The sequence below is a fragment of the Pyrgilauda ruficollis genome, unplaced genomic scaffold, assembly GCF_017590135.1.
Source record: "Pyrgilauda ruficollis isolate IOZ18807 unplaced genomic scaffold, ASM1759013v1 scaffold12, whole genome shotgun sequence".
In the NCBI taxonomy this organism is placed as follows: domain Eukaryota; kingdom Metazoa; phylum Chordata; class Aves; order Passeriformes; family Passeridae; genus Pyrgilauda; species Pyrgilauda ruficollis.
This window is the reverse complement of record NW_024510321.1, coordinates 5,941,099-5,953,569: the sequence shown is the minus strand read 5'-3', so window position 1 is coordinate 5,953,569 and position 12,471 is coordinate 5,941,099. Positions and strand designations below refer to the sequence as shown.

General features: G+C 41.6%; 1 protein-coding gene across 6 annotated transcripts in view; it reads right to left on the bottom strand.

The window, feature by feature from the left end:
- RBM33 (RNA binding motif protein 33) overlaps window positions 1-12,471 on the bottom strand; it is a 100,711-nt gene that overhangs the window by 33,382 nt on the left and 54,858 nt on the right. For all 6 annotated transcript variants that reach the window (XM_041486054.1, XM_041486064.1, XM_041486092.1 and 3 more), the window contains exons 11-15: window positions 9,873-10,032; window positions 8,654-8,985; window positions 7,939-8,181; window positions 6,859-7,146; window positions 55-693 (exon numbers count right to left, since the gene is read on the bottom strand). In XM_041486054.1, coding sequence (XP_041341988.1) covers window positions 55-693; window positions 6,859-7,146; window positions 7,939-8,181; window positions 8,654-8,985; window positions 9,873-10,032 — 1,662 coding nt within the window. The remainder of the gene's footprint in view (window positions 1-54; window positions 694-6,858; window positions 7,147-7,938; window positions 8,182-8,653; window positions 8,986-9,872; window positions 10,033-12,471) is intronic.

The window sequence follows — 12,471 nt, the reverse complement described above, 5'->3', positions numbered from 1 at the left end:
CACAGAAACGAACCACGAGGAGACACAGAGATGAGATGAGCCTTGTACACTTACCCCTCCTGACAACTTAATCACCCTGACTTTGCTGCCGCCATGGGGCCCATCACTAGCACTGTTTGTCCGCTGCATCACAGTCCTTTTCACCCCGGGCTTCTGCTCCTGGGGCCTGGCGGGCACCGAGGCCACTCGCGCCGCCTGCGCCGTGGGCAGCGCTGCTGCGGCAGCTTTGCTCTGTAACACTTTCTGGGCTGCCTGAGGCTGGCTCGCAGGAATTGTCCTAGTTTGCCTCAGCTGCTTCACTGGCTGCTTCATCTGCTGTCCTTGGTACTGCCCGTCCCCTGCGCCCTGGGGGAAATCTGTGGGTTTGGGGTGGATGTTTGCAACTACCGCGTCTTGCTTTCTAACAAGAAGTCTGCTTTTCACGTTGTGCCTGGTCTGCAAGCCGGAGTGGGGGATGTAGGGGCTGCCGTTGGTGGGGAACTCGGAGGAGTCCTCCTCGTGCTGCATGTAGGACTGCTGGGAGCAAGGCTGCTGCTGCTGCTGCTGGGCAAGTCTCTCCAGCAACTCTCTCTTCCTGGCCCCAGCCTGCTGCTGCCGTCTCAGCTCCTTCTGCTTCAGGATCTCCTCTCTCAGGCGCTTCTGCTCTTCTATCTTCAAACGGTACAACCGAGTTTCTTCATCTTCCTCTGGGTACTAACAAAGGAAAAACCAAATGAATTTATAAAATTCTAAACAGATGCCCAGCTTGGTCAAAACAACATGAAATTGTTTCAGATGTAGAGCTTTTTAAATTTTTCCTGATACCAAAGCACGGCTATTAGTGGAGTGTATCTGCTGCCAAGGTTTATTTGCTATTCATTACAGACAAACAGCTCAGATCTGGTTTAGGACTTAGATATACTACTTCCTAGACAGAAAAGCTTTAATACCACTTGAGAAATCTGATCAGAATACTAAAAAAAAAAAAAATAATAATAAAAAAGTTTGACAAATTGGAATTAATTTAAAAGTTTCCAAAACCAATTAAACTATTAATATAATTCAAGATATCAAAATATGTTTCAAATAGAAGGTAACAATACAGAGGCAACCCACTGTCACACAGGTTTTATCTTGCTCTTTTCTGACAAAGTAACAAAAGGTAGGGTGGTAAATGACCTGAAAGGCCCTGATTAGAACTATTGATTTTTCTCACAGAATTTTAAGCCTGATCTCAAACTCATTTGTCACACAATAATTGGTTATAATGAACAGCACAAGTCAATCTCTCTGACCTTGAACTCATGCACTCTCTTCAGAATCAAAATGTTGCCAAATGCAGTGTTGGAATATTAATGGTATATAGAGAATGCCTTTAATATTCCAGCCCTGGGCCTCTCTGAAAGTACTACACACCATCAAATAACCTTCCTAAAGACTGTTCAACTCTGGCAGAATGGGTTCTTATGAAAAGCTTTAAAAAATGGACAGGGTCAAGGAAATGCAAATTCTCATCATCCTGGAAAAGAATCAAAGGGTCTTGCAGTAAAATCACATATATTTTTCAAAATTAGGAAGCATTCTTTTTTATTGTATTATTTCTCTCTTTTTAACCATTTGAAATATTAAGTTAGACTTACAGAGAATGCTTACAAATGGTAATGAGCACAACGTTGTACTCAAGATGTATCAATCACTCCTAACAACAGCCTCTCCAAGTAATGATACTTTGCACACTGGTAAATCAATGCATAAAGAGTGCTAAAATATTTCTCAAAAATGGGAATCTGTGACAAACCTTTATGCTTCTTACAGCAACTGGGTGCAAACTGTTTTCAAAACAAGTGCCATTTTTTGAACATCTGACCCAAATGTGTGATTTGAAGGTTTGGGGTTTTTTAAGAGCTTTTAATCCCAGTGCACCCCAGCATCCTTCCCCACCCAAGAAAAATCCAGCAGAACAGATTCAGCCATAATATTGGTTCATGGATATGAAAGCCCAGCAGAGTCAGACTTGCTCTCACAGCACCCAGATGCACAACTCCAGAATGTTCGTTTCCTTCAGCTGTAGCTGCTTCTTCCCTGAGCAGGTATTGACAGGGATTATTCTCAGTTACTAAAAACCTGCTCCTTGTCTCAAATTAGAAGTCCAATTACAAGCACCTACTTAGCAGTCTAATTAAAAGCCAAAACAGGGGCTAAATAAGACTACCCAGATTGCATTTTTAAAATTTGTATTTATTTTTTAAGTATAGGTTGTAGTTCAGGGATGAGATCTAACACAGTTCTTTGCATGAGAATGCTACATCCACCCCAACGTTCTTATCTTTATCTATACTTTGTGGAACATGATGGTGGTGATTAATAATCACAGTGACAACTAAATTAGAGATCTGTGTTGATAGATGGTACAGAAACATACTTCTGCAGGAGAAAACCTAGATATTTCATCTTGTATTGACTACTGGAGATGCTGGATTGTAGCAAAAAAAATAGAATATTACCCTTATGAAATACAGGGAAAAATTAAGACCCTTAAGAATAGTTTGCAAAGGATGAGAAATCACATAAGCTCCAGCTAGGAGGAGGATGTGCTGTTATGGAGATCCTGATGCAATTAATAAAATTTTCAGTCATTTTCAGAGACACTAAGTATCACAATTACCACAATAGTTCAGAGGGAAGACTTGTTTCATTTAACTTAATGAATTAGTTTATTCACCTGCTTCGGTTTAGATTGTAATATTCTACAATTTATCTAAACAATCCTGATGGATGGATGCCATGAGCAAATACCAAGTTTACTTTTGGAGGCAATCCTGTAATTTTTGTTTCCCTTATGTTCAATTGGAACATTGCAGTATGAGTTTTCAAGAGACCACCACTTCTACCAGGGCCCTTTATTATGAGGGATTTGCCCGCTCATTTTATCACCTAACAAGTTCTGAAGACCTCGGGAGACACAGACCACGATGTGGCAGGCTCAGAACATCAACTCAAAGGCTGCACATCGCACAGAGATGTGGGCTTTGCAGCACACTCAAATGAGTCCTGTCAGCACACAAGGAATGAACATCCCAAGGGACTCTGACTAATACATCCCTGCAACAGCCCTTGGACAGATACACTGATTCCAACTATGCCAGAATTAAACACAGAAAGATGACTGACACAAACTAGACATAAACTCTATTACCAACACACATGCAAGTTCAAAAAATGCTTAGTAGAATATTCAGGCAACTTGATCTCAAATATAATCTGAAACCTTCCTTTCTGGAACTAGACTCAGGAAATTAGTAATGATCCTAGGAAGTCAATCCCTTCTTAAAAGTTTTCAGACTTTACAGAAGTCTGTGGGATTAATTGCCAATTAATAGAAGAAAATGCTGAGTCATAAGAACCAGACACTGTTAATGTTCTGGTTGGTTCCCAAGGAACAAAGAAGGAATCTTGCAACCAGGATCATTTATGTGTCTCAGTAAAATGGGTGCAAAAATAGAGCAATCAAAATGGTTTGATCTGGGGCATAAACACAAACTTATTCAGCAGGTTGTCTTTATTTTAAGCTGTAACATTAAAAACATAAGAAGCTAAAATAATTTGTCTAAAAATTCATGCCAATTGTATGCAAAAGGCACAGCCAGATCCAAATTGCATCACTCGGCTGCTTATGTTCAAACCCACAAAGTATCTGAATTAAAGGGTACCTAAATATACATACTGTGCATTTCACATTGCTGATAACATCAGCTCCTGAACCCGAGGAAGGTATGAGACACTCTGCAAAGCAGAGGTGCTGTACATCTTAGACAAACAGGGAGAGTGTGAAGAACAAGGTTACAAGTTATTCCAAGAAGCAAACTGCCCTTTTGCTAATTTCCAACTGGACACAAAAACTGTGATAAGACTCTTACAAGCACAAGACAGGAGGCACCATTACAAAAATCTGGGAGAGAAGTTATTTAAACTGGAGAAAATTCTACAATTTTTCAGTAGTTCATAACCAAAACTGTGAAAATATTCAGATACATTTGATCTAGTAATTTAGTGCAGCAACTCTTTTCCATATTGCAAACCTTGTTAGAAAAGACAGCAATATAAAATCCAACAAAATTCACAATTTACTGGATTTGGAAGAATGGAATACAAAGGTTTTCTTTCCGTACATCAGGGACATGATCCCCAGTGTAGGTACTAACACCAATACACTGATGACTACCCAGTGCTCTACTAATTTCCCTCCTGTTCTGAGCTCCAATATCCATTTCTCCTACAGACACATCACCTTTCTCCATTCTCCCTCTTCCTGAAACTCAAAAATGCTTAATTCTGCCTTAATTCCTCTAATCCTGAACTGACTTCAACAGGAGCAGAATTAGGCCCACATCATCCAGACTTTCCTATTTCAATGACAAAATGATGTTTCAGACTAAGGATATACAATTTAAATCCTGGGGAGTAAAAGCTGTTCTGAACAGGCATTTAAGGTCAGTATTTTGCAGCCTCACAGGAACAGGAACACAAGCATTCCATTAATATACAGCTTTTAATCTTCTATTCACTCACATTGCAAACCTTTCAAATATCTATATTTAGGGTGAGCAAAACCTCTAACAGCCAAGCCAATATTGCTATTTTTTTTGGTGCTCCTGAATGATAGGCCACTCATAAATACAGCCACTGACTCTTTAGGAAGAAAGATGCAAAGAAAAGTCTTAATTTTCCAGTTGAAGACACTTGCAAAATAACCTGCCCAATTCAGTTATGTGCCATACAGCTAGAGAAGGTGACAGAACTTAACTCTTTCTCATCACCATCAAAAGCAAAAGAACAAGATGAAGTCAGCTAATTACAAGAAAAGGACACAAAAAAAGACTTCAAAACAATACAATCTGCCTAAGAAGAGATATGTAATAACCTACATTACAAAAACAGTGAAGAAAATAATTAAATGCTTGTAAATGAACATTTTTAGTGCAGCATTCCCATCTGTAAGAGTGACAATAAGCAGCAGCAGTGAACTGCAGTGGCACAGCAGAAATGGGACAACAGCTACTACACTGTTTGCAGCACCAGGCTCTGTTCCAGGTGTGCTTTGGAAGTACAAGGTTCTGTGTGCACAGCCACACTCTCCTCATGCCTGCCAAATACAAGGGCTTTACTAGGAGATTTCATTGGTTCCAAGACCCTGTTTTTTTATCCTGCTTTGCAAAAACTTGCATAAAACAGGTATCTGAATTTTTTCAATGACAGTTTTGACAGAGAAATAAAAAGAAAGTTTTACTTGTAATACACCAAGAATTCACACAGGTAAGATTAGTTAGTTTGATAACCACAGGCTAGAGTATATTTCAAATGTAAAGTGGAGACAACAAGATGACTGCTTTGGGGTTGTTTGTTTAACTTTCTATTTAATTAAATGAATTTTTTAAAATTCTTATATTTTTCTAAATACTGCCAGAGATACTTTGGAACTAATTTTCGTATGACTAAGCTACAGAATAACTTCAAGATGTTTTAGATGGGGAAGCCTGTGGCTGATTTTTCCAAGACTTACCTTACTAATGGCCTGAAAGACAAGGCTTCTCTATGAGGCACTGCATTTTGCATTTTCTGTGACTGAGATTATTCCAAGAGACTTAATTGAGGGGAAAGAGATTACTCAAGTATTTTTTCAAAAAAAGGTGAAAATTAAAAGCTAAAAAAGGATTTTTTTTCCATTTCCATTGAAAAGCAAGTGCACAGGAGGTCAAACACTGATAGCTTTAGGTTTCTTTTGTGCCTCATTTATGGAAATTAGTTATGACCATCCCTAATTCAAGAACAAGATGAAAAGCTAATCATGAGCAGCTTAAAAGGAAGACAGCATTATCACAATTAAAGCTTTCAATGGCTGTTGAAGAAAACCTGGTCCTTGAGACAAGATTCATGGCTAGCTATAACCATGAAGATTTACAGTTCTTCACAGAATAGCCTGACAAAGCACACAGGGTGCATTTAGCCATCATGCTCAGGATATAAAGAGCACCATCAGTCCAATCCTACCCACTCTCTCAAAGTAACAGAGCTCATGGAGAGTCTTCTCTAGCTGCCAGGAGATCTGTGCAGGGAAATGGTCATCTGTTCACATGACACGATGCAGTGGAGCTGAAAACACTGGCATCTGATTTTTTCAATTGTGCAGAATACCAGCAGAGCAAACAGCATCACTTTCTCCAAAATGGAAAACTTAAAAGCATCTCCTCTTTTCCCTCACATGAAAAGGTTTAATAAAAAAGAGATTTTCTTTTTCAAGAGCAAGAAGCTCCACAGACAGCACAGCTATGACCTCCTACATGAATGCTCAAGGCCTAGTAGAGACTGAACAGCCTAAAGGAAAACAGCATGAGGAAGACAGCTCTCCAAATAGCCTTCTTTCTTTTCCTTTGAGCCATACAGCACCATACAAAAGATAGAGCCTTTCAGACTCACAAGAATATGATCACCTGAAAATAAATTATAATTCCCAAAGATAAAAATGGGCAGAATAAGTATTTCAGAGACTTGTGTCACTGACCACCTTCACTCAAATTCTGCCTTTTCCTAGTAGAAATGATGACTCCTCCTGCAAAACAAATTCACCACAGCCTAGTCAACCTTCCAGACCTTTTATGTCAACGGAGACTATTTCTGCTCTTGCAATAAAGAAGAAAAGTGCAATTCAGAAGGGAGGCCTCTAGTGGCACCTAAAAATATTTGGTGGATAATACACTAAGTGTGCTTTCAATTCATAAATCAGACTAGAAAAGTCTTTTAAAGGTGGGAGCTTTCTGGTGGGAGCCTTGTTTCTCATTGTTTGGTTTTTGATCTTTTGTTTAAACAAAGAAAATCCCTTACCTCTGGTTCACATTTTCCTTCTGACTTTGCCTGGCCCACTGGAGTGATTGCTTTAGCTTTCATCTCGGGCCTTCCCTGGGAGTTGGCAGCAGCAGTGCCAGCCTTGGTGGCAGGCAGGGTGCTGGTGATGGGTTTGACCTGGGCGGCCGGGGCGGAGCTGCGCCGGCTGCTGCTCATCTCCATGGCGTGGGACGGGGCTATGGGCAGCTCGCGCAAGTTGCTGTTCCTGGCAGCGGCCGGCTGCAGCTGCTGGTTGGAACGCTTGACAATATTCTGTGACGGGGTACTCTGAAAAGAACAACGGAAAAGAACTGCTGACTTCCATCACAAAGCAGGCTGAAGTGATCTTGGTTTCGTATTTTTCTGATTTAGTTCAGTTTGGGAAAATAAGCTTTGTGAAGAGGCATGCTATTTTTAATGTCAGGAAAAAAATACAGAAATGAGAATATTTTAATAACCTTTCTTTCTAATTAAAAGCAAAACTTAATCTCACTTGTTTAACACCATTCTCAGAAACTGGATTCACTGGGTGATTTCCTTTCCTAATCAAAGCAATTATGCTAAACTATAGTTATATTGTCTTGAGCACTGCTCCAGGCTGTTGTCCTACCCAACCTACCAAGCAGCAGAATATGCTGCATTGTAGGAATGGCACAAGACAGGAGAGGCATTATCTGAACCAGAAAACTGATCAGCAGTGATACAGAGAGGCCTTCAAATCGAAAGAGTGTCACAAAACTGGGCTCCCATACAACCACAGACTACCAGCAGCTGTAAATCCTTATAAAGCAAACCTCTCCTTCACCACCCCTTCATTGCTAGTTATTGGGGGGTGCAACATCTCCTACTGGACCCAAATCAAAAAGAACACTGAAGACCAGAGGAGAAGAGAAAGATACACATGGTATTTTTTAATGTAGATTATAAAATTATCAAGGCAGGAAATGAGCAAGAAATGGTAAAAGGAGGGGAAAGGGCAGGAAGGGAATAAATAGAACTGAAAACCCACACTGGTGAGTTTTGAAAGCTGTGCTTACATGCCTGCTGCTCATGCAGGACACTGCTGTATGTGGTACTTACATGCCTTGGCTTCATTGGACCCTGTCGTGGCTGACACTGCATCCTGTTGTTATTTGGCTGCTGCTGTGTGGCTTGCATGTGAGGCCTGAACTGTGGCTGGTTCATGGGCATCAGGGGCTGTGGAGGCCCTTGGAGATGGTGATGCTGCTGCTGCTGCTGGTGATGGTGCTGCTGTTGCTGCTGGTGATGCTGCTGATGAGGCTGAGGTTGCGGCTGAGGCTGTAATGGAGGATGCATGGGACCCTTCACATAAAAAGAAAAAATTTTAGTTTCAAGGTAATAAACTCCAAAAAAGCAGCTCCAGTCTCCTGAGTCCTTAGAACTATAAGCAGCTACGAACCAGGTTAAACTCAAATCATACAGAGGAAAGAACAGACCAACCAAAGAGGTCGTTCTACTCTTAAACCTGTGTAAGCCAACAGCTGAAGTAAAAAGAAAAAGACGAATTCAAGGGTTCCTGTCCCTCACCCCGTTTTCTAACGAGGTTTCTCGCGGCCCCCTGCACATCCCCGGAGCGCTGCCCCGGCCCCACGGCCCCGCCGCTGCCGGCAGAGGGCGCTGCGGCCCCGCGCTGCCCCGGGCCGGCAGCGAGCGAGAGCGGGGCACGGCGGCGGGAGAAGATCCATCACCCGCCAGGCACAGCAGCGACGGCACTGCCGGGCCATCCCCCTCGGACCGGCAATGCCACGGCTCCGTTACTCCCCCAGCCCTGTACCTGCATGCTGGGCTGCGTGTGCGGAGACAGGAAGGGCTGTCCCGGCGCCTGCAGGAACTGCTGCCGCGGGGGGATGAAGGGGCGCGGGGTGGCGGAGCCCGGCTGGTTGAAGTGCAGGATCCCCACCGGGCCCTGGGGCTGCATGCTGGGCCGCACCGGCCGCTCCCGGGGATACACCGGCTGCTGTCCCTGCTGGTTAAAGGCGGGCCCGGGCGGGCTGAACGGCATCGGGCTCTGCGTAGGAACGGGGTGGGCGCTGTTCAGAAGCGGGGGAGGCGGCGGCGGTGGGGGGCTGCGCTGCTCAAACAAGGGATGACCCGGGAACCTCGGATCTGCGGGAATGAGAGAATTGATTCAATTACAACCTTCCCGGCACACAAACACATTTCGGAAACATACAGTCTGATTCAGAAAGTAACCTGAAATTTTCAGAATGTAACACTGAAAGTATGGGATGTTTTAATTAAAAGAGCTACCCTCAAGGTTATGTTTCTCTTGTTCCTGTCATTTGTGTATAAAAGGAATTGATCCTTGAAAGACCGGCACAACTGGTACTCTGCTGGAATCAGCAATACCTTTTGGAAATTCTACTTTAATAAAATCAATGAAGGATTCCAGTGATTACAATTTAAACCACAGAAGAACTCATAAAGCATTGACACCATTTGTTGACCAGGTATTTACCACATTTTTACATATTGTACATGTGTAAGATATTTGCAAAATATTGTATATATATATATATATATATACATTACATATATGTGGTATAAACATGCATTTACCCTCTTTTTTTTGCTAGGCTGTATCATTTTATCTAACCTTAACAAATTTCTTACACTACACACACAGTCCAAGCAGCTTAAAGAGTTACAAGAAACCCAAGTGTATGGAGAGTACCTGTTATCCAAATTATAACAAAGTGCAACAACTTCATTGCAACAATCACTTCGATATTAATTATTTTTGTGTCCATATAAATATCCGGACTCATGGCAGTTACAGGTGAAGACATTAAAAAAAGTAAAAATCCACATCCAAAGAAGTAAAAATATACTAGACAACCAGAACTTCTGGCATGTACCAGCCTGACTACATCAAATGGGATCTTCCAGCCTTCAGGTTCTTCTGAACACTTCATGTTGTGGGATGTGCAGTCACAGTGCAGTAACTTTACAATAGGTGGGGGCTAATTGTTAATGGGATTGAAAATGCTCACCTGCTAAGAAGAATGGATCTCTGTCCTGAGGAGGTGGAGGAGGGAGTGGTGGAGGTGGTGGGGGTGGCCCTCTCCACTGGTCCTGGATTGGCAGCCTCGGGGCCTGCGAGAAGTTGGTAGGAACTGGTCCAGGTGTATGCTGCTGGAAGTCTGGAGGGCCCTATTTAATAAGGCAGAATTAAAATTAAGGCTACCATACAGACATTTATGTATTGTCTGCTATAACTTTTTTTTTCTCAAAAATACAATTGCTGTATGAATTATCTCCTATCACCTGTACAAACTGACAGCCCTTACTGAGTCATTCCTTCACAATGGAAGACACATTAAACCCGAGTACAGTATCTTCAAATGAATTCACAATGTTTTAATAATCACTAGCACCACAGGAATGCCATTTCTTCTCAAGCTTATTGAAATCCATGCAATTATTGACCTTCTTTCCCATTAATCCAAAAAAATCTGAATGTCTACTTTAGAAGACATTCCTGACATTTATCTTCATAAACCATACTATTCTTCATTGTCAATTTAGCACAATGCAAGCTACAGAAGGGAGCAGCTTTACTTAAAAAAAAGGGGAGGGGGGAAAGTACAATTTATGACATCCAGAAAATTAAAGAAATAATCTTTCTAAAAGAATTAAGAGGAGAGTAACATTTCTGGCTGTTCACAATTTAGCATCTGAAGCATTTTAAGAAAGAAAATTTAGTATTCTTTCTTCCAGTAAGGCATTGGATTTTTTTTTCTTTTTTAAATGCCTTTGCTTATTGCAGGAAGCAGTATGTCAATACAAAAACAGAACTCAGCAGAAGACACATTTAATTGAGTAATTCATACTACAATTTTTTTTCCTATCAAAATTTGATAAAATACATTGGCAACCTCTGATCTACAGTGTAAGCTTTGCTTCACATAAATTATATTCTCAACCATTTCCTTATTATGTGAGTAAAGCAAGTAAATAATGAAAATGCCTGTGAACATATAAAGATTTGCTTTCTGTAAAGATTCTGAAATCAGTGGTGGGATCTGTTCTGTCTACATGTGACGCTCACCTTGAAGCTTAAAATTTTCACTGCTGAAGACAAGCTTTTCAAAACAGATTCCAGACCAAAAGCTCCCTGCTAGACTAAAGTATTGTCATCAGGAAACGGCCAAACAACTAAGCTGCAGCAGCTTATCTTTTATCTCTTGAGTTGCCCTCACCAAGGGTATGCACAGTCTCACCCTATCACATTTGTACTGCACAAAGATTGGAATTTTAGGATAAGAATTTCTCACACAGCAACAATGGCCCTGGAGCATATTCACTTTCAAGGCAGCACAAGACAGAGCTGCTTTACAGCCTTCTACCAGCACAATACAGCTGGGATTGGCAAGGCCCAAATAAGTAGATGAGAAGCACCAAGGATCAGATCCATTATTAAATCTGTGGCCTTCCTGAAACACCTGAATGGGGACATGTGAGATACTAAAACCTCTTATTTGGGACCAAGACTGTGACTACTTATGTCATTATACAGCCATCAACTGTAAATACATTATCATTCCTAGAGATTAAAGGGTCTATATCCCCTTGCCAGTGCTTCCAGTCAGCCAGTCTCCTGTGGGTATTTCATTTAGTGAAAAGACATTATATTACACTCAAGCATGACAGTCCTCATAACATACACACTGTTTGTAGGAGGAGCTCTACACTTCTGCAAGTGAACAGTCACAACACACAATATTCCTGCTACCTTGGAACTGACTGCTGCCTTTGAATTTCACAGGCTGTCTGCAAACAACAGCAGCTGGAGCAAGAGGGAGCTGGAATGGAATCCTACTTTTTTGAGATGGAAAAAAGCGACATTTATTTGTTCCATAAAAACCTTTTCAGGTTCAGCTGAGCAAGAATGTTGAACTGCTTTGCCCTTCCCTCATGTTGAGCAGGACAGCACTGGCTGCCTGCCAAAAGATCAACTGAACACAAACCTTGAGGATCCTGACCCTTCACTCCCAAACCACACCTCCAGCATCACTGCACATAGCCAGAGCTACTTTCAAAATAAGGTTAGATGCATTCCCTCATCTCAGAAGCTTTGGTGACAAAAGCCTATTTCTCAAAGTACTGCTCTTACAGCAATCCCAGGGAATACACACACAGTCCTTCCACATGCTGCACATCCTTGAGGGAGGCACCCAGCTGACCAACTCATTTTTAGCTATTTAGTTATTAGTTTACCAGTGGATAATGTACAAGGTCATTGCAACAGGAGCATGGGAGAACCCAGTTCAACAGGGCTCTTTTACACAAGATGGTTTTAACCTTGCATCTGATTTACAGCATGTAGTCATATGCTCATCTTGCATCTTGGGACAGAGCATGGTCTTGACAACCTTTTCTCCTCATTTTCAGAGAGCTTGACTCAGAAGCTCTCAAATTCCTCATAGTTTTTCCTAGACATATGCCTACACATATCTTAGTCATTTGTAGAATAGCCAGCAAAAAACAAATTATGTGGAAACTTACTGAAACCTGGGCTAATAAATCTTATGTGTCACATATCTGCCACCCGAGCTGAAGAACTGGCAGCAGCAATGATCTGTCTGGGCT